We start from the raw sequence: 21,406 nt of genomic DNA on the forward strand, positions 1-21,406 counted from the left end.
CTCAAGTCCCTGATGTGCAGTGACATAGTGCAGTGAGTGCAGTCAGCCCTCCGTATCAGTGGATGCGGAACCACTTCTACACTGTCATGCAGTCGTCACTGCCGTCAATCTTCAGAACTTCCTCGTCTCTCCCAAGTGAAACTGTGCTCGTTGAGCACTAACTCCCCGTTCCCCTCTGCCAGCCTCTGGCAGCCACCGTTTTACTTTCTTGTTTCCATGAATCTGACTACCTCATGTGAGTAGATCACACAGAATTAATTTTTTTAACTGCATTTATTTCACTGAGCATAATGTCCTTGAGGTTCATTGTGTTGTAGCATTTGTCAGAATTTCCTTCCTTATTGAGGCTGAATAATAATGTGTTGTGTGGATAGACCCATTTTGCTTATCTGTTCATCTGTCAGTGGACACTTAAGTTGCTTCTACCTCTTGGCTATCATGAATAATATTGCTGTGAAAATGGGGGTGCAAATATCTGTTTGAATCCTTGCCTTCATTTCTTTTGAGTATATGCCCACAAATGGAATTGCTGGTTCATATGATGATTTTATATTTTGAGATGTGTTATACCGTTTTCCTTAGCAACTGCATCATTTCACATTTCCACCAGCAGTGTGTGAGGATTCAGGTTTTTCCAAATACTCGCCAACACTTGCTTACTTCTCTTTTTTTTATAGTAGCCATCTTAATTGGTGTGAAATCATATCTCTTTGTGGTTTTGATATACATTTCCCTATGACTAATGAAGTTGAGAATCTTTTCATGTGCTACTCCCTTATTTTAAAAGAAATCGCTTTTCCTTGCTTTTAAGACCACTGTAAACAATTCTTATAGAATAACCAAGAGCTGTATAAGGTAAAAAACTTTGTTCAGCTACAATTTCAGATTTCCTGAGGAGGAGAGATTTACTTTTAGAGACATTGCTAATGTATGTCATGACACTGAAATTGCTCTTTAAACAACAGTAAAATCTTCCACCAAATTGGCACTGACTTTCATGTTCTCATTTTTCAGCTCAACTTGTTTAGTTCAGTCACTCAGTCGTGTCTGACTCATTGTGACCACATGGACTGCAGAATGCTAGGCTTCCCTGTCCATCACCAACTCCCGGAGTTTACTCAGACTCATGTCTATCGAGTTGGTGATGCCATCCAACCATCTCATCCTCTGTTGACCCCTTCTCCTCTGCCTTCAATCTTTCCCAGAATCAGGGTCTTTTCCAGTGAGTCAGTTCTTCCCATCAGGTGGCCAAAGTACTGGAGCTTCAGCTTCAGTATCAGTCCTTCCAATGAATATTCAGGACTGATTTCCTTTAGGATGGACTGGTATGATCTCCTTGCAGTCCAAGGGACTCTCGAGTCTTCTCCAACACCACAGTTCAAAAGCATCAGTTCTTAGGTGCTCAGCTTTCTTTATAGTCCAACTCTCACATCCATACATGACTACTGGAAAAACCATAGCTTTGACTAGACGAACCTTTATTGGCAAAGTAATGTCTCTGCTTTTTAATATGCTGTCTAGGTTGGTCATAGCTTTTCTTCCAAGGAGCAAGTATCTTTTAATTTCGTGGCTTCAGTCACCATCTGCAGTGATTTTGGAGCCCAAGAAAATAAAATCTCTCACTGTTTCCATTGTTTCCCCATCTATTTGCCATGAAGTAGTGGGACCAGATGCCATGATCTTAGTTTTCTGAATGCTGAAGTTTAAGCCAACTTTTTCACTCTCCTCTTTCACTTTCATCCAGACGTTCCTTAGTTCTTCTTCACTTTCTGCCATAAGCGTGGTGTCATCTGCATATCTGAGGTCATTGATATTTCTCCCGGCAATCTTGATTCCAGACTGTGCTTCATCCAGTCCGGCATTTCGCATGATGTACTCTGCATATAAGTTAAATAAGCAGGGTGACAGTATGCAGCCTTGATGTACTCCTTTCCCGATTTGGAACCAGTCTGTTGTTCCATGTCCAGTTCTAACTGTTGCTTCTTGACCTGCATACAGATTTCTCAAGAGGCAGGTCAGGTGGTCTGGTATTCCCATCTCTTTCAGAATTTTCCACAGTTGTGATCCACACAGTCAAAGGCTTTGGCATAGTCAAAGCAGAAGTAGATGTTTTTTTGGAACTCTCATGCTTTTTCAATGATCCAACGGATGTTGGCATTTTGACCTCTGGTTCCTCTGCCTTTTCTAAATCCAGCTTGAGCATCTGGAAGTTCTCAGTTCACATACTGTTGAAGCCTGTCTTAGAGAATTTTGAGCATTACTTTCCTAGCATGTGAGATGAGTGCAATTGTGCAGTAGTTTGAACATTTTTTGGCATTGCTTTTCTTTGGGATTGGAGTGAAAACTGACCTTTTCCAGTCCTGTGGCCACTGCTGAGTTTTCCAAATTTGTGGCATATTGAGTGCAGCACTTTCACAGCATCATCTTTTAGGATTTGAAATAGCTCAACTGGAATTCCATCACTTCCACCAGCTTTGTTTGTAGTGATGCTTCCTAAGGCCCACTTGACTTCACACTCCAGGATGTCTGGCTCTAGTGAGTGATCACACCATCGTGGTTATCTGGGTCGTGAAGATCTTTTTTTGTATAGATCTTCTGTGTATTCTTGCCACCTCTTCTTAATCTCTCTTGCTTCTGTTAGGTCCATACCATTTCGTCCTTTATTTGTGCCCTACTTTGCATGAAATATTCCTTTGGTATCTAATTTTCTTGAAGAGATCTCTAGTCTTTCAGCTCTATTGTTTTTCTCTATTTCTTTGAATACATCACTGAGGAAGGCTTTCTTATCTCTCCTTGCTATTCTTTGGAACTCTTCATTCAAATGGATATATCTTTCGTTTAAATGGGTATCTCCTTTGCCTTTAACTTCTCTTTTTTTCTCAGCCATATGTAAGGCCTCCTGACAGCCGTTTTGCCTTTTGCATTTCTTTTTCTTAGGGATGTTCTTGATCCCTGCCTTGTGTATGGTTTCACAAACCTTCATCCTTAGTTCTTCATGCACTCTATCAGATCTAATCCCTTGAATCAATTTGTCACTTCCACTGTATAGTCATAAGGGATTTGATTTAGGTCAAACCTGAATGGTCTAGTGGTTTTACCTACTTTCTTTGATTTAAGTCTGAATTTCGTAATAAGGAGTTCATGATCTGAGCCACAGTCAGCTCCCAGTCTTGTCTTTGCTGACTGTATAGAGATTCTTCATCTTTGGCTGCAAAGAATATAATCAGTCTGATTTCGGTATTGACCATCTGGTGTTGTCCATGTGTAGTCTTCTCTTGTGTTGTTGGAAGAGGATGTTTGCTCTGATCACTGCGTTCCCTTGGTAAAACTCTGATAACCTTTGCCCTGCTTCATTCTGTACTCCAAGGCCAAATTTGCCTGTTACTCCAGGTATCTCTTGACTTCCTACTTTTACATTCCAGTCCTGTATAATAAAAAGGACATCTTTTTTGGGTGTTAGTTCTAGAAGGTCTTGTAAGTCTTCATAGAATTGTTCAACTTCATCTTCTTCAGCATTAGTGTTTGGGGCATAGACCTGGATTTCTGTTTTGTTGAATGGTTTGCCTTGGAAATGAACTGAGATCATTCTTTCATTTTTGAGATTGCAACCATTCTGAGTACTGCATTTTGGACTCTTCTGTTGACTGCGAGGGCTACTCCTTTCCTTCTAAGGGATTCTTGTCCACAGCTGTAGATATAATGGTCATGTGAGGTAAATTCACCCATTTCCATTCACTTTAGTTCACTGATTCCTAAAATGTCGATATTCACTCTTGCCGTCTCCTGCTTGACCACTTCTAACTTACCTTGATTCATGGACCTAACATTCCAGGTTCCTAAGTCAAATCTACAACTGGGTGTTGTTTTTGCTTTGGCTCCATCTCTTCATTCTTTCTGGAGTTATCTCTCCACTCTTCTCCAGTAGCATATTGGGCACCTACCGACCTGGGGAGTTCATCTTTCAGTGTCCTATCTTTTTGCTTTTTCATGGTGTTCATGGGTTTCTCAAGGCAAGATAACTGAAGTGCTTTTCCATTCCCTTCTCCAGTGGACTACGTTTTGTCAGAACTCTCCACCATGATCCGTCCGTCTTGGGTGGCCCTACATGGCATGGCTCATAGTTTCATTGAATTAGACAAGGCTGTGGTCCATGTGACAAGTTTGGTTAGTTTTCTGTGATTGTGGTTTTCATTCTGTCTGACCTCTGGATAAGGATAAGAGGCTTATGGAAACTTCTGATGGGAGAGACTGACTGAGGGGGAAACTGGGTCTGCTTGAAACAGCTCTACTTGAGTAGGTAGTAAATAGCCTGAATAAGTCTTACGCATCTAAAACCTAGCATCTAGAATTCTTTGGATAAAGGTCAGAGCCTGATTTTTTTTTCCCCCCCTCAGAATTTAGCTCAACTTATATCCTCTTCTGTTCAGGTTAAGTTACATCTTTTAAATCTGGCAGTTGGTTGGAGGATGTGTCACATTATCCCCTGAGCTGAAAATTATTCTAAAGAACGACATAGGGTATTTTTTCCTTTGTGTTAGAAAATCTAAGAACTTAGGTCCTGCATGAAAAGCATGAAGAAGCAGATCCTTTCTCACAGAGCTTACTAAAAGTAAATAGTAGCTGACATTTGTTGAGTGCTTATTGTTTGTGAATGATTCTGAGCTGTTTATGTGTAGTAACTCATTTAGTCATCACGGCTACCCTCTAAGGTAGGGGAGTACTATTATTTTTACAGATGAAGAGATGGAAGTACAGGAAGTAGGTAGTGGAGTTCACCTACCTGGTGCCAGAGATACAAAACCTCACTGTACAAGTGCTTCTTCACTGGAGATTAGGAGTAAGGAACAGTGTTACTTTTTCATTCTTACTGGACTTTCCCCATAGCTGCTTTCAGCATTAATAAATAAATACATTTGCAAAGTAGCTTGAGAATTCTTTAGTCATTATTCTCTGTAAAAAATAGTGAATTTTTGATATATCTGCCTTTTTAATAATGAAAATTAAAACTGTTGAGATAAAAAGATTTACCTAAGATTCTGTGGCAAAAATATAGTAGCATAAAGTTACCCCTAGCTAAATATGAAGTACTTCATTGGGACCAAATATAGGGCGCTTTGCCAACTACTGAAGATCTTGAACATGAAGATCTTCTACTGAAGATCTTGTATACACTGTGTTTCTTGGTGACGCCGTGTTTCTGGGTGGAGAGGTGAGGTGAGATGTTTGGTGGTTCCCAGCCTGGTTGTGATACCAAAACACATATCAAAAGTCAACACTGACTGCTCTATGCTGTGTACACAGGAGCTCCAGGGTTTCACACCCTTGATCTGGAGTTGCATTTTGATGCAGTGGTGATGGCAGCCATGGCAAAGATCAGTCAAGGCCTAGTGCCTTTTAAGGTGGTGGGTGGTCTTTGGTTCCTAGCCTGGGGTTTTCTGTAAGAAGGTATGCATAATTCCAAGTGTGGCTCACTCTGACAGGAGGCCTTAACCCCTTCTTTATCACCTGGAAGTAGGTAGGTCTCAGGGCTTAATTTTTTAGCTTATTTTATACTCTTTGGGAATTCAAATTGAAATAATCTTCCCAATTGTATTTGATAGTTTTTACTCATTTCTAAAATAAGAATTAAGAACTAGACACAGCGTGTTCATTAAACATCATGTGCCCAGTCTGAGCCAGGAGCTGGAAGGCTAGGGAATTGGAGAGACAGACAGAGGGACAGGGATAGAGCAGATAAGACGGGAAGCGGGAGAGGGAGATGTTCGGACCAGAATAGAGACACACTCAGAGCAGAAAGAACAACAGATACCTTTTAGACCCTGATTCTCAGAAGCTTAGTCTCTAGAATTTAATTTTTATTTTTAATTAAATAACTGCCTCTCAGGCTTTGTTTTGATACAACCCAGGCATTTTCCTATCTTCACCCACACCTTGCATTGAGTCTTCTTTTCATCCCATCCAATTCTCTGCCCCAGATTCTTTACCAGGCTCTTTGATGTGAGTCTTGAAGAGTTGTTCACTGGACCTCTTACAGGTATTCTTGGTTGTTGGATTTGATCCATCCATTCATAGGTTTATGCCATCTGTGTTGGGCTTTCCTACCTCCCTCAGTTGGACTGTCTGGGGACCCAGAGTTATGTTTTCATATGATAGACTCTTGGAGACTTTGCCTTTCATGCCATTCAGTGCTTTGTTCCCCTGATGAAATAGTTTAAAACAGTCTCCCAGTCTCTTGCAGACTTTTTTTTTTTTTCTTTTAAAAATAAACTTACTTGGGAATAATTTTGGTTTATAGAAGAGTTACAAAAATGGTACAGAGAGTTCCTAAATGTCCTTCACTCAACTTCCATACATGTTAACATCCTAGTTAATAGTTTAAAAGTATTAAAACTAAAAAAATTAACATTGGTACCTCAGATATGCAGATGATACCATTGCTAATGGCAGAAAGCAAAAAGGAACTAAAGACCCTCTTGATGAGGGTGAAAGAGAAGAGTGAGAAAGCTGGCTTAAAACTCAACATTCAAAAAACCAAGATCATGGCATCTGGTCCCATCCCTTCATGGCAAATAGATGGGGAAAAAGTAGAAACAGTGGCAGATTGTATTTTCTTGGGCTCAAAAATCACTGTGGATGGTCAGTGCAGCCATGAAGTTAAAAGATGCTTGTTCCTTGGAAGAAAACCTATGACAGACCTAGACAGTGTATTAAAAATCAGAGACATCGCTTTGCCAACAAAGGTCTGTATAGTCAAAGCTATGGTTTTTCCAGTAGTCATGTATGGATGTGAGAGTTGGACCATGAAGGCTGAGCACTGAAGAATTGATGCTTTCTTATTGTGGTGCTGGAGAAGAAACTTGAGAGCCCCTTGGACTGCAAGGAGATCAAACCAGTCAATCTTAAAGGAAATCAACCTTAAATATTCTTTGGAAGGCCTGATGCAGAAGCTCTAATATTTTGACCACCTGATGTGAAGAGCCAACTGATTGGAAAAGACCCTGATGCTGGCAGAGATTGAGGGCAGGAGAAGAGGGCAATGGAGGAGATGGTTCGATGGCATCATCAACTCAATGGACATGAGTTTGAGCAAACGCTGGGAAATGGTGAAGGACAGGGAAGCCTGGCGTGCTACAGTTCATGAGGTCACAAAGAGTCAGACATGACTGAGTGACTGAACAACAACAAGTGTACCATTAACTGCATTATGTATTTCATTCAGATATCTTCCATTTTCCACCCGTATCTGTTTTGGATTCCCTGTTGCCTTTAGGCATCTTGTCTCCCTTGGTGACCTCTGGCTTCTGCTAGTCTCTGTGTGACCTCAACACTTCGGGAGAATTGATCAGGCATTTTGTAGGCTGGCCTGCAGTTTGAGCTGTCCGATGTGTTCTTGTGATCTGGGGAGAATGCTGCAAGGACGCAGTGCCTGTACAGTGGTATTTACAGGCATCTGCTCGGTGTCATGTCTGTTGTCCCCTTTGCTGGTTTGGTTCTTTGGAGGCTGTCATAAAGTGCAGCATACATTCAAGGGAGGGGTGGGGTTAAATGGCACCTGTTGGGAAGGGGTTTTACATTACTATTTGAATTCTTCTGGGGGAAGAGTTGTCTCTTTTATTTCATGTATTTGTATCAGTATCGACTCACGTGTTCATTGTACACTTTGGTTATACCCAGCACTACATTATTTGTTTTGTAGCACAGATTGTTTCAGCTTTGGTCATTGGGCATCTTTCAGGTGGGCTTTTGTGTGCCGCTGACATACCCTGTCCTTTGTTTTGTGATCACTACCTTCCTTCCTGGCACCACAAGGTAGATGTCCCAGGCTCATCTTGGACTTCTCTGCCCTGGCGTTACCCACTTTTTTCCCAAAGGCTCTGGTCCCTTTTAGTGGAGAATGGTATTTAGAAACCCGATTGGAGTATAGATGTTCTTTCTCCTGGAGTGACTGCTTCTTGGCTCTCTGCTGACAGATAGGAGATGTATGTGTGTGTTTATAGACCAGCCCACATGCACATGCTTACCTCTGATGATTTCTGTGACTGTGTTGTCATCTGTGGATCTCTCCATGGCTAGCCCAACACCACAGGAGCATGCTAGCCTCCTCCCTTTGCACATTTGTAACCCCATTCTCTGACAGGGAGATACCCAGATCATCTCCCATTCCTTTACCCCAACCTGACACATGTGAAAATGGTTGCAGAGTTGTTCACCGGCACCGCTGTGACAGACAGTTTACAGTACAGTTCAGTACATTTGTCAGTTTGCATCGGGCCTAGCGTTCCTGACTGCTGGCTAATTTTTTTTACATTGTGCATATTAAAGTTTATTCCGTGTATGAGGTGTACAGTGATGTGCGCTTGTACAAATGTAGAGTCATGTTGTATTCATCAACCAGACTCTTTCATTTAGGTGTTCTGTGAGGCTTTTATTTTCCTAATTGAGTAACTGTTAGACCATACTTCCATTGTTCCTTTACTGAAAAGGATTTTATGTTTAATGTTCTGTACTCAGTCACGTCTGACACTTTGCAACCCCATGGACTGTAGCCTGCCAGGCTCCTCTTTCTGTGGGATTATCCCATCTAGAATACTGGAGTGGGTTACTATTTCCTACTCCAGGGGATCTTCCTGACCTGGGGATCGAACCTGTATCTTCTGCATTGGCAGGCAGATTCTTTACCACTGAGCCACTAGGAAAGTTTGCATTTCTGTTACCCTGTGGCTCTTAATGCCATGTAGCCTTTCCTCAGATAAAGGCATAATAGATGTTAACTAGTAAGGAAGAATACTAGGATTTTAGAAGGTGAAAGAACCTTGAAGATTCATGAATTTTACCTTCCTCACCAGATAGGTTGGGCATCAAGCCAGAACCGGAACTTGGACTTTTTGGTTTTCCTCCCCATCACTCACGGTACTTGAAATAGGAAAGATGAACAGGATGAAAGATGAGCAAAGGGCACAGATTGCTTGACCTTGCTTTATTATGTTTATTATTTATTGAAGTACAGTTGATTTGCTTCCCTGATAGCTCAGTTGGTAAAGAATCCGCCTGCAGTGCAGGAGATCCTGGTTTGGTTCCTGGGTCGGGACGATCTGCTGGAGAAGGGATAGGCTACCCACTCCAGTATTCTGGCCTGGAGAATTCCATGGACTGTATGGTCCATGGGGTGGCAGAGTCAGACAAGACTGAGCGACTTTCACTTGCTTTACAGTGTTGTGTTAGTTTCTGGTGTATGGCAAAGTGATTCAGTTATATACCTTGCTTTAGATTTGAAGTCTGTGTTTTCTTAAGGGTGGGATTTCTTTATCTTTTGTTTTAGGAGATTAATCGGCCTTCCCTGGTGGCCCAGACAGTAAAGAATTCTCCTGCAATGCAGGAGACCTGGGTTTGATCCCTGGGTTGTGAAGATCCCCTTGAGAAGGTAATGGCTAGAGAATTCTATGGATAGAGGAGCGTGGAGGGCTTCAGTCTATGGGGTTGCAAAGAGTCAGACACGACTGAGCAGGCTCCTTTATCTTTTGTTTTAGGGGATTAATTCTAGCAGACAACTATTTGTTTCATGTTAGATGTGCTTTGGGAGAGGATTAAGATATTTAATCAAATGAACTTATAAAACAGAAACAGATTCACAGACTTAGAGAACAAATTTATGGTTTTAGGGTGAAGGAGGAGGATGGGGTAAAAGATACTTAGGGAGTTTGGGATGGACCAGTATACACTGCTGTATTTAAAATGGATAACCAACGAGGTCCTACTGTATAGCACATGGAACTCTGATTGATGTTATCTGGCAGCCTGGATGGGAGAGGAGTTTGGGGGAGAATGGATACCTGTGTATGTATGACTGAGTCCCTTAGCTGTTCACCTGAAACTGTCACAACATTGTTAATTGGCTATAGCCCAATACAAAATAAAAAGTAAAAAAGAAAAAAGATATTGTTAATCACTTGCAAATTAGTCTTGTAGTGAATTATTAATAGTTCATTTACCTCACTTTTTAATGCCAGTCTGAAATCAAGTGTTCAGAATGAACAGGGAATTGTGTTTGGGAAAGAGTCTGTAGAAGAAGGAAATGACTGTGAAAAGTGCTACATCCCACTCTCTCCAGATAGATGAAACTACTCTATAAGGCTCTGATGGATGTTGGTTTCTACTGATTAGAGTTTATCCTATTAACCTTTATAAATAATTTAAAGACTGGGGGCCTCTGAACTGGAACCCCCAGAGTTTTTCATTTCTTAAGTAGTTTTTACTGTATGCCAGGCACCAACCTAGACCCTTGATACACAGATGAGCAAGTTGTATGCCTTGTCTGGTGAGCGATGGATATGAAAGGAGGAATATTTGACCCCAGGGCAGTGGCATAGAGGTGGCCTTTTTCTTTGAAAAAAAGTTTTTTTCTTTAAAAAAGCATAATTGCACCACCCTGAACCACCGTGTCAGTTTTTGCTTATTCCTTTGTGGTTGTATGTACCGAATATTGTGTTCTGAAATGGTTTTGTTTAATATTTTGTTCCAAGCTTTTCTCAAGTTTCTTCACAACATTGTGTAGTTTCTGTCTTTGCCTAGCTCCTTAATATTATTTTTCCCATAGAAGGCTACCTTCATCCTTTTTATGCTCCCAGCATTTTTTTTATCTGATAGGTTGGTTTCTTAGGCTGTATTTCCTGGAGTAAGATTACTGCAGCATCAAAGAGTATGAGTGCTTTGCAGCTCTGGAAATGTATTGCCTGTTGTTTTGCATTGCCAGTAGCCTTCCTTGAAAACCTGCCATAGACCTGTCCCGCCTGCTGTGACTCCATCACCTGCTGCTTACCCCTGGGTCACTAGGATGGGGCTGCAGATACCACACTCACGTCTGAGCCAGTACACTTGCTCTTCCCCTGCTTGTTGAACACCCTTCTGAGTGACCACACAGGGCTGGCTCCTTTCCCCTTGTAGGGTTATTATGAGGGTAATGAGGTAATATGCTGTGAGGCATGTAGACAAAGGGTGCTCAGAGAGGATGTCTCTGGACTGCTCTCGTCCTAGAGCTGGGCAGAGCTAGGTTCTGAACTGCTCTTAGCCTCAGTTTCCCAGAAGAATAGGTTAATAAACTCTCTTGCAAAACATACATTATACACTGACTCAACTCATACCTTTAATTCTGCCCCATCTGGTGGCTCAGTGGTAAAGAATCTGCCTGCCAAAGGAGGAGACACAGGTTCAATCCCTGGGTCGGGAAGATTCCCTGGAGAAGGGAATGGCTACCCACTCAATATTCTTGCCTGGGAAATCCCCTTGACAGAGGAGCCTGAAAGGCTGTATAGTCCATGGGGTCAAAAAGAGGCTGGACATGACTTAGCAACTATGTAACCATAATCTCCTTTACAGGATATCTGATTCTATGAAGCAAGGAACCATGCCGCCTTTTCTAGATCTGTGAGGGGAGTGGAGCAAGGGAATGGTACTTACAATCTCTTTTCATTTCAAAAACCTCTTAGGAGATTGTGCAGACTTAATGTTAAAGATGTCTGGAAAACAGGAATCACTGGTGATTTTTAAATGCCTTAAGACATTGCTGTAAATATAAAATTCTACATAATAAAGTGATTTGAGGTAGAGAGCATGGACTCGAAGATTATAATTTCTAGATGCAGCTGGCCTAATTTTAGAATTTTTTTAATTATAGTTTTCTGTACTCTCACATCCATACATGACTACTGAAAAAACCATAGCTTTGACTAGACAGACCTTTGTCGGCAAAGAAATGTGAGAATTGGACCATAAAGAAAGCTGAGTGCTGAAGAATTGATGCTTTTGAACTGTGGTGTTGGAGGAGACTCTTGGGAGTCCCTTGGACTGCAAGGAGATCAAACAAGTCAGTCCTAAAGAAAATCAGTACTGAATATTCAGTGGAAGAACTGATGCTGAAGCTGTAGTACTTTGGCCACGTGATGGGAAGAACTGACTCTTTGGAAAAGACCCTGATGCTGGTAAAGATTGAAGGCAGGAGAAGAAGGGGTCGACAGAGGATAACATGGTTGGATGGCATCACCAACTCATTGGAAATGAGTTTGAGCAAGCTCCAGGAATTGATGATGGACAGGGAAGCCTGGCGTTCTGCAGTCAGTGGGGTCACAAAGAGTCAGACACGACTGAACTGAACTGAACTGAACACATGTTCATTGTTATTGTCCCATATGCTCAATGCCTCAGGATCTATATTAACTAGTAGACAGATAGGTGATGGATAATACTTGGCTTTTATTTTTGTTTAGAAAATCCTTCTGATCATTTTACCTATTTGCTGTGATCTTCTTTGAAGAAATTATTTTGGTTTCACTGAGAGTGTCTGACTTCTCCCTTTGTCTCCTTCTTTCTCACTTCATTTTCCTCCTCTGTCTTCCCCTTCTCCCCCCGATCCCCTTCCTTCAAAATACTGTCGCAGGGGCCACCTGGTGTTGTATAATTTTAAATGGGGTGATCTTCAAATTTGGTAAGAATTGAAAATTAATCTGCGGTATGGTTGGGATCATAAGTTACTGACCAGAGATGTTTCTTACTGAAATTCTTATTTGAGCAATGTGCCTCATACTTTATTATGGCAGTTTTGACTATTTGGCTCTCTTGCATATCTTCCATATCTGGCAGTTGCAGATTCTGTACAAATATGTCTGCATATAGAGCGCATGTTGCAGTGGTACTGGCCTCTGATGAAGTGCTCTTCTTACTTGCACAGGTTGCACAGAGCATTGAGGACCATCATCAAGAAGTGATCGGTTTCTGCAGAGAAAACGGCTTCCATGGCTTGGTTGCATACGACTCTGATTATGCACTGTGCAACATCCCCTACTACTTCAGTGCCCACGCCCTAAAACTGAGCCGGAATGGGAAGAGTCTCACCACGAGCCAGTACCTGATGCATGAGGTTGCCAAGCAGCTGGACCTGAACCCAAACCGCTTCCCTATCTTTGCCGCTCTGTTAGGTAAGTGGCAGTGTAAAGCTCTCTCATTTTGTGAACAAGTTCTGTGTATCAGGAACATACTGATTTTTTTTTTTTTTTTAAATTTCAGTGCTAGAATATTTTGGATTGTGTCTTAAATTTTAGAAAACCAGGGAATGGGCTTCTCTTCAGTAACATTCTTTACTCATTATTTTTTGCTGATAATGTATGTGCTTCTTTTGTTCTTAAGTGTTTGTTTATGTATTGTTTTGTCTAGGCCAATAAACTAACTTTGGGGATAAAATGCTCTTAAAGTTTCGGGGAAATAACATTTAAAAATCACAGATGCTAATATGTTCTCACTGTGAAAAACATTTAAACCTTTGACACAAATTACAGAAGAAAATTTGCTGTGAAGTTAGCACTGTTCTGTGTTCCCCTTGTTTTCAGGATTCTCACTACTTTAAAAGGAAAACAACAGAAATAAACTATCCTACCTTTGTTTCCAAAGGCTGCATCTTAAGTAAATGTATGCTGCTAAGTCGCTTCAGTCGTGTCTGACTCTGTGTGACCCCACAGACGGCAGCCCACCAGGCTCCCCCATCCCTGGGATTCTCCAGGCAAGAACACTGGAGTGGGTTGCCATTTCCTTCTCCAATGCATGAAAGTGAAAAGTGAAAGTGAAGTCACTCAGTCGTGTCTGACTCTTAGCGACCCCATGGACCGCAGCCTACCAGGCTCCACCGCCCATGGGATTTTCCAGGCAAGGGTACTGGAGTGGGGTGCCATTGCCTTCTCCAAGTAAATGTATAAATATCTTTAAAAACTCCCTTGGAGAAATTCTTTATGCTGAATATCTAGAAGGGATGAAATCTTGTTTTAACTAAGATTTTATATATAAATTTTTCTCTTTAAAGTAACTTGGTAAGCCACCAGGGAAGTCCAACTTGGTAATAGGTAATCCATTTATTACTTTATGTCTGTAGTTTATAGTTATTTCTATCTTTTCTGTCAGCTTCCCTTTCTTGTGCATGTCTCTTAGCTACTTGAGTATCTGGCTCTAGTTTGCTGAGAGTTTGTTAAAAATGTGAAGTGTGTTCTGAGCAAAACCCTTCTGTGAGTAAAACCCAAGAACTTCAGTGATGAGATTGAGAGCTGTTTGGGAGTACTCAGGCCCTCTTTGAGAGATGTGTGGTCTTAAGAAAAAGTGAGATCTTACTGCACTCTCTGTTTTTATTCTGCAATGCTTAGCAACAGGATCTGGTTGTGCTTACAAGGGGGACTATATTGTGGGTTCTTTTAGAAATTTCTAATTAGCAGATTTTTCAATAAACATTCCAAAAGAGTTTTATACAACTAGAAATTATAGTGAGGGAGCCATAATTTTTCATATGTAATTTGGTGATAACATTTCAAATTGTGTAACTACAAATTAATAAAAAAAAAATTCTGATTTTACAAATTGTCTTTATTTGGATCCAATCTCAAATACATGTCTTTAAGTTAGTACTTGGCTATTTTCTGTCCATTTTCTTACTGAACTCTTGTGACTTGGGATTCAGAGGATTAAAACCTAATTTCTAAATGCATATAGTACTTTTATGTTTTCAGATATTAAAATATAAAGGGATATTTCCTCAAATGTTAAAAAGTGATGAAGTGGATGGACACATGAAAAGTTTCGTATTTGCTTAAATGTTATACCCATTGACTTGGGCATGTTAATTGACTTTAAATGAATGGGAATATTGCATACTTTTAGAATATGGATACCTTAGCTACCCTGGGAAGGGCATTTGTTTATCTTATTTAAGAAACATTGAATAAATTTCTTGGGAGATAATACCAACTAATAGTTTATGAAATATTAAAAGAAATGAAAAATAATAACATTGTGAATAATTTAGTAATGAATTAATTTAAGGCTTGAAATTTCTTCAAAAAATTTAGGCGAATTATAAACTCTTAATTGGGTGAGCATTTTTAGAGTATTTTAGTTTAGATTTTGTGTGAAAATTTCAGTGTCCTCATATAAGAAATATTATTTTTCCTTTTTTTTAAATAGAAAGTATAATTTCTCCTTTTTGTAATAGAAAGCATAGCAATATAAGATGTTTTGTTTTAGAAAAGTTGAGTGAAATACTCATTTAAGTCTGTGGCCCAAGTTTTAACAGACTATACTTGATGTTGGAATTGGCTTAATATTTTTTCAGATAGTGGCTTCAAAAACAAATCTCAGATGCTTTATACTTCACACTGATGTTCTGCACTGTCTGTGAGCAGAGGAAGGCAATACAGAACTCAGTGATTGACGGTTTGGGCCTGGCTCTGCTCTCGTGGATGTCGTGACAGTTCGGCAAGCCTGTGTCACGTGTCTGTGTCTAGCATATTAGGAGTAGCAATGCTGAGACGTGCTCACCTTGTCTTGCCTTCTGCTAGCAGCTCAGTAATGCATCTGCTTAGTGTGGAGGTGACTAAATCATAATATACAAATCACAGAATTATTTAGGAAATTATTGCTTTTAAATTGTATCAAAACAACTAACAAATATGTTAGTATATCAGGCATCCAAGCATTATATTGAAGGGAAAATGTTTACCCCCAAAAATGTAGTTCCTCAGCTGAATATAGTTCTTACCTGTGACATAGCCCCGGGGATATGCAGAGAGCTGACGGACACTTCTTGGGGGTAGTGCAGTCCGTGCTTTGTACATCTATTTTGTGGGTGGTGCTAGAAATTTGAGGAGGAGGGTGTTGATCCATGTCACAAACTGCAAGCATTGTCACTTAACCTTAGGTTTTATAACTGTGTAGATTCTGCATCTGCTGTCGAACCTACTTCACAGAATGCAGTTTGAGCCATAGTCTCTCATAAACACATGAAAACTTGTATCAGATTGGTATTTGGCATCTGGCATTGTCAGATTGACCTTAATACTGTGCTGGGGAGTTACTTAGGTTTTTATGCAGTTTATTCAGTTTGAATGCTGTTAAGCCTATAATGGAAATGTACTTGAAGCAGCTTCAAGAGATTGGTCTGCTGTATGTTTTGTGTTAAAAGATGAAGAAATATTCTCAATGTCTGTGTGGAAGTTCTGTGCGGTGTATTAAATGAGGTGGTCCTAAGGAGTTATATTGCAAAGTCTAAAACTAACAAAGATAATCTACAGGTTATAACATGCAGTGATATTAAGTTTCCCCTGTGTCAGTAATGGCTTTTGTGGTATCCCTGTTTGTATTTTAGGAAATCACATTCTACCTGATGAAGATCTGGCTTCCTTTCATTGGAGTTTACTTGGTCCAGAACATCCACTAGCTTCACTTAAGGTACAAATTCATTTTATTTCCAACATTTGTTGCTTTTCCTTTTACTTTCATAATCTAAGTAATGTTTCTTTATTGTAGAAGGAAATATACCACAAAATTAGCAATATCATGCTTCTGCCTAACTTCAGAATCTGTGCTGCCTTAAAAAAAAACAAAGAACCTACCTTATATTGTTCCCAGCACTTATATTTTAGGGAAATATATATAAATGTTTTTAAAAATTTCCTTAGATGAATTCTTCATGATAGGTGTAAATTTCTTAGCTAAAGTTTTTACGTATTTTCTTTTCTTACAAATATTATTTTTTAATAGATAATATCATCTGTTATGGATCAATATCTTAGCAGAGTTTGATAAATTTCATAATTTTCTTACTGATTTTCTAATATTGTAAAAATCTATAGCTTTAACGCTTTTTGAGTGATTGAGGAGACCCAAGTTCATTAGAAAAATGGTCTATTTGTACTGTTTCGTCGATATTTATTTTCTTATTTTTCTCCCCTTCCTGTTTGTGGAAGTAATGAACATCCAAGAAGAAGCACTTAACTTTGATTTTCTAACGTGGGAGGGTTTACAGTGTGATGTGAGCATAGTAGTGGAATGCTGTGAGTCACTAGGGAACTTGTATTTGTGAGCGGCTTCCTGTGATTTTCCGAATTCCCTTTGCTGGGTAAATTGGTGTGGTGTTCTCTGCTGTCAGCGTTGTGGTCATAGCTGCCACTGATTACATAGGGAGTTGGGAATTCTGAACCTAGACTGGCCGGCAGCCTGGGCCTCAGTTCCTTGTGCTAATGGGGAGGTTGCATGGAGTGGTTTCTGAATGCGTGTTTTCCTATTGCCAGAATTGTCCTCCAAATAGGATTTTCAGTGTTTAGCTTACAGCAAACTGTGATACTTGGAATTCAGGTGACATTCCTCTCTTGCCTCTTTCATCTTGTTCCTTGGTGCCTAGAACCCTATTTTTTCCATTTCTTATTGATGGGCCCTGATGTTTTCCTTTTTATCCTAACAGTTCTTGGTATGGGGCTTTTCAGCTTCTGTTGGAAGGTCAGTTTTTCTCCTTTTGTTTGAGATTACTTGTTTTCTTTTGCCTTTTTTTTTTTTTCCCCCACCTGAAGGAAAACAGCTCTCTATTTGCTCTTGGCCAGAATGTTCTTCATGTGTGTTTTCATTTACAAAGTACTGCAATTTGTAAACTTGATTCCAAGCTCCTGGTGATACCATTAATGACTTGCAGAATGAGAAAAGTAGAGTCTGAAATCAGGTAGACTCAGAAGTATTATGCTCATTAGCTTATTAAACAGTATGCTTTTATAAGTTGATACAAAATGAAAGCTTGTTTTTTATAAGGTTTGTATTGTTTTGAGTAGCAGGGGTGACTGAGAGGCTTCCAGGATCCCCAGACTATATACATATGTTTAAATTGAACTTGCCTTATTTAGTGTGTCAGAGGTTAGAAGTGAGGAACTGTTTGAAGCATTATTGGAAAACCAACTCAATCCACTGATAGGTCACAAGCATCATTATCACGTACTTTTCCTAAGTTTGTTAATAAAAATATATAAAAAGTTGAAATAGAAAATATCTATTCATATATCCATCACCTTGGTTCACCTGTTGTTAACAGTTTGCTGTAAAGTATATTTGTATCTGTGTGTTTGTTTTTTAACTCAACTATTTGGAAGTAAGTTGCAGACATCATAACACTTTATTTGTGAAAACTTTGGTTTATATCTGCTGCTGCTACTGCTCCATCGTATCCAACTATTTGTGATCCTGTGGACTGTAGCCTGCCAGGCTTCTCTGTCCATGAAATTTTCCAGACAAGAATACTGGATTGAGTTGCCATTTCTTACTCCAGGGGATCTTCCCGACCCAAGGATTGAACTAGCGTCTTCTGAATTGGCAGGCAGGTTCTTTAGCACTGAGCCACCTGGGAATATCTTGGTTTATATCAACACCACCACCTAAAAATAAGGGTAATCTCTTAATTATATTACTGTTATCACATCAACTAAATTAATGTCATTTAATATAAGTCCACATTGACATTTTTCTGTTTTCTCTGGAAGTTGTTTGTAGGATTGTTTGTGTGTGTGTGTATTTTAAAATTACTCATATTTTTGGCTGTGTTGGGTCTTCGTTGCTGTGCACAGGCTTTCTCTAGTTGTGGTGAGCAGAGGCTTTCTCTAGTTGCGGCGAGCGGGAGCTGTTCTTCGTTGCGGTGAGCAGGAGCTGTTCTTCATTGCGGTGTGCAGGCTTCTCGCTGTAGTGGCCTCTCTTGCTGTGGAGCACAGGGTCTAGGCGCATAGGCTTCAGTAGTTGAGGCCGTGGGCTCAGTAGTTGTGGCACATGGGCTTTGTTGCCTTTGGGCACGTGGAATCTTCCCGAACCAGAGATCAAACCCATGTCCTCTGCATTGGCAGCAGATTCCTATCCACTTGTGGGTTTTTTAAAAAATCAAAGTTTTTGCACTGTCAACATGTGTATTTTAAATATTAGCTAGGTATTTTTATAGCATAATAGCAAAGCAGTGCAACATAATTTTTCAATGATTTGATAAGTTGTAGGATTTTTTAAAGTGACATTACGAAAAGTGAAACGTCTGGCTTTGAGTTAAAAAATTGCAAAACTTTTGTGTTTTGACCTTTTATATAGTTTTTTGTGTGTAGTATCATTTTAACAAAAACTGGGATTTTTTTTTTTCTTTTTAATTGGAGTATTGCTTTATAATGTTGTGTCAGCTTCTGCCATGCAAAAACGTGAATCAACCATAAGCATACATATGTCCTCTCCCTCTCAAACCTCCCAGCCACCCGCGACCCCATCCCATCCCATCCCATCCCTCTAGGCTGTCACAGAGCACAATGTCGAGCCCCCTGTATAACTCAGCGGCTTCCCACTCTCTCTTTTACAGATGGTAATGTATGTGTTTCAGTGCTACTCTCAATCCCTCCTGCCCGCTCCTCCCCCCACTGCATCCACATGCCTGTTCTCTGTCTGTGTCTCTGTTTTTGCCTTGCAGATAGGTTCATCAGTGCCATTTTTCTAGATTTCATATATATGCATGAATATGTGATATTTGTTTTTCTCTTTCTGACCTCACTCTGTGTAACTAGACTGTGGGATATTGAATATGGTTTTTTCCCTCATGAACGTTACTACTGTTCAGAATTGTGTGTACCCATCTGCTTTTTCAGTTGCTTCTTTTTCCCAGTAATACAATTAACTACATCTTTTGAAAATTTGGTTAGTTGTTGATTATAAAACTTTCTTATGATTTTTATTCCTTTTCAACAGAGTATGTTGTATACAGTTTTTAAGGATACTTGATTTTGCTTCCCCGATTTCAAGCATTCCTTTTCTCCTACTTTATTTTGCCGAAGTGTTTCACTGAGTTCATATCTACTAGTTTATTATTCACAGAGGGTTGGTGTTATATGAACTTATTATCTAATAAATTCAACTCCCCGCTTAACGTGTAATGTCATAATCTTATCCCTGTCAACATTTTGCCATCACCATCCACAGTGCTGGTTGGGCCAATAGGAGAGCATGGCTGGGGCTCTGGATTCAGAAGCACAAGCAGAACCTGGAGTGGCTGGTGATGAACAGCTGAGGCAGTTGGATCATGAGGCGATCCCCACAGAGAAGGCTAGGAAGGGAGCAGAATTCTGTTTTGTGCTGTCTTATTAATCAGGGATAGTGCTCATTAGAGTAGGCATGCAATACTAAACATACTTAAAAACCTAAAAATCAAGTTAGGGCAGTAGAAAAGAGGAAGTTAAGGCAGCCAGTCAAGTTTTTAAGCTTTTTAATACTTGTTTACATGTTAAGAACTTCTAGTTTCTTAGTTTTGGGAGTAAAGTTTCTTTGTTTTGGAAGTAAAGTATATTTCGTTTGTTTTCAGAACAGCAGGAGCCCATTTTAAGTCACATCACATTCTAGAAGCAGGAGTGGGAGTCCTCTGGGATGTTAGGTGATCAGCTCTGCTTAGGAGCACCTCCTGGCCATAAGCATGTGCCAAATGAGGGCCTTTTTTATATGTGCTTTTTTGAATTTTTAAAAATGGTTTTATGATTTTGAGTCCTTGAAAGTTATGGAACTTTTTATTTGGGTTTGGCATTGAATTTTTTAACTGAAAGTGTTTTCCTAAGTTAATCATAAGTTGCAGGTCTTTGTATTCATTTTGATGCTTTTTGTGTTCCCAAACTTCATATTCAGTTTCATGTATTTTGAGTTTTATCCCTGTCAGTCATTCATGACCCCCAAGTATTTCCTGCCCCAGAGTCCTTTTGTCATTTCCCTTTACAAGTTTTGTGCTCACCTTTCCTCTCCTTAGATCTCCTACAAGTGTTGTTCTCCTGTATAGCTCTTCAGGTTCTATTTTGATCTCTCTATACCACTTCCCCAGTTGTGGCAAGTGGGCAGAGGAGACCTTCCCCTGGACACAACTGCCCACGCCACCATCACCACCCCACTGCCCCAGCCCAGCTCTGCCCATCAGCCACAGGCCAGGCAGGTGCTGGTTTCTCTTGAACTCCTCCCTGTGTGCGTCCAGTTAAAATGTCTCCTTGAAAACTTCTTGCTTGCTTCTGGCTCTTCTCAAAATCTGAGTCCTAGCTCTTGTGCATGTCTCTTTCTCATTTAAACAGTCTTTAGTGCTTATACCTCTGCCTTTGGATTTACTTTTTAGTCACCTTCCTTTCCCAGCAGTATCTTTCCCTGAGGCAGCTGTATACCACGGCACTCTAGCAGGTCACCTCAGGAACGTTTTGTTTTCAATTTACTTAGAATTTTACTAAAAGTTATCTCTATATGTTTACATCTTACTGTCTGCCACCCAAAGTCACTGAGTAATCCTTTTTACAAATGTCTTTAGGGACAAGATGTGGCGTTTGACCCTGGGGAGGAGGGAGTCTGGTTCTGGGAGAGTAGCATGTCAGGGTCCCCAGGAATGTGGAGGTGGACAGAAGAGCCATCATGTCTCATCGTGCAGGCCACACAACCCCAGCATTCTCCAAGTCATGGCAAATGACACGGCTTGCAGTGGGGCCTCAGAATGAAGCCAGGACTTGAAGGATCTCTTCTCTCTTGGTTTCCCGGAAGGGGCTCTGTGGGTAGCACCTGCTGACCAGTGTCCAGCCAAGCA

At 40.3% G+C, this 21,406-nt stretch overlaps 1 protein-coding gene across 1 annotated transcript in view; it reads left to right on the plus strand.

Annotated features, from left to right (window-relative positions):
* Window positions 1–21,406, plus strand: part of LOC113897554 (constitutive coactivator of PPAR-gamma-like protein 1) — a 115,773-nt gene that overhangs the window by 11,038 nt on the left and 83,329 nt on the right. Inside the window, exons 2-3 of the mRNA XM_027550337.1 lie at window positions 12,722–12,968; window positions 16,172–16,254. Of these exons, the coding sequence (XP_027406138.1) occupies window positions 12,722–12,968; window positions 16,172–16,254 (330 nt within the window). The remainder of the gene's footprint in view (window positions 1–12,721; window positions 12,969–16,171; window positions 16,255–21,406) is intronic.

The sequence above is a fragment of the Bos indicus x Bos taurus genome, chromosome 8, assembly GCF_003369695.1.
Source record: "Bos indicus x Bos taurus breed Angus x Brahman F1 hybrid chromosome 8, Bos_hybrid_MaternalHap_v2.0, whole genome shotgun sequence".
Lineage (NCBI taxonomy): Eukaryota > Metazoa > Chordata > Mammalia > Artiodactyla > Bovidae > Bos > Bos indicus x Bos taurus.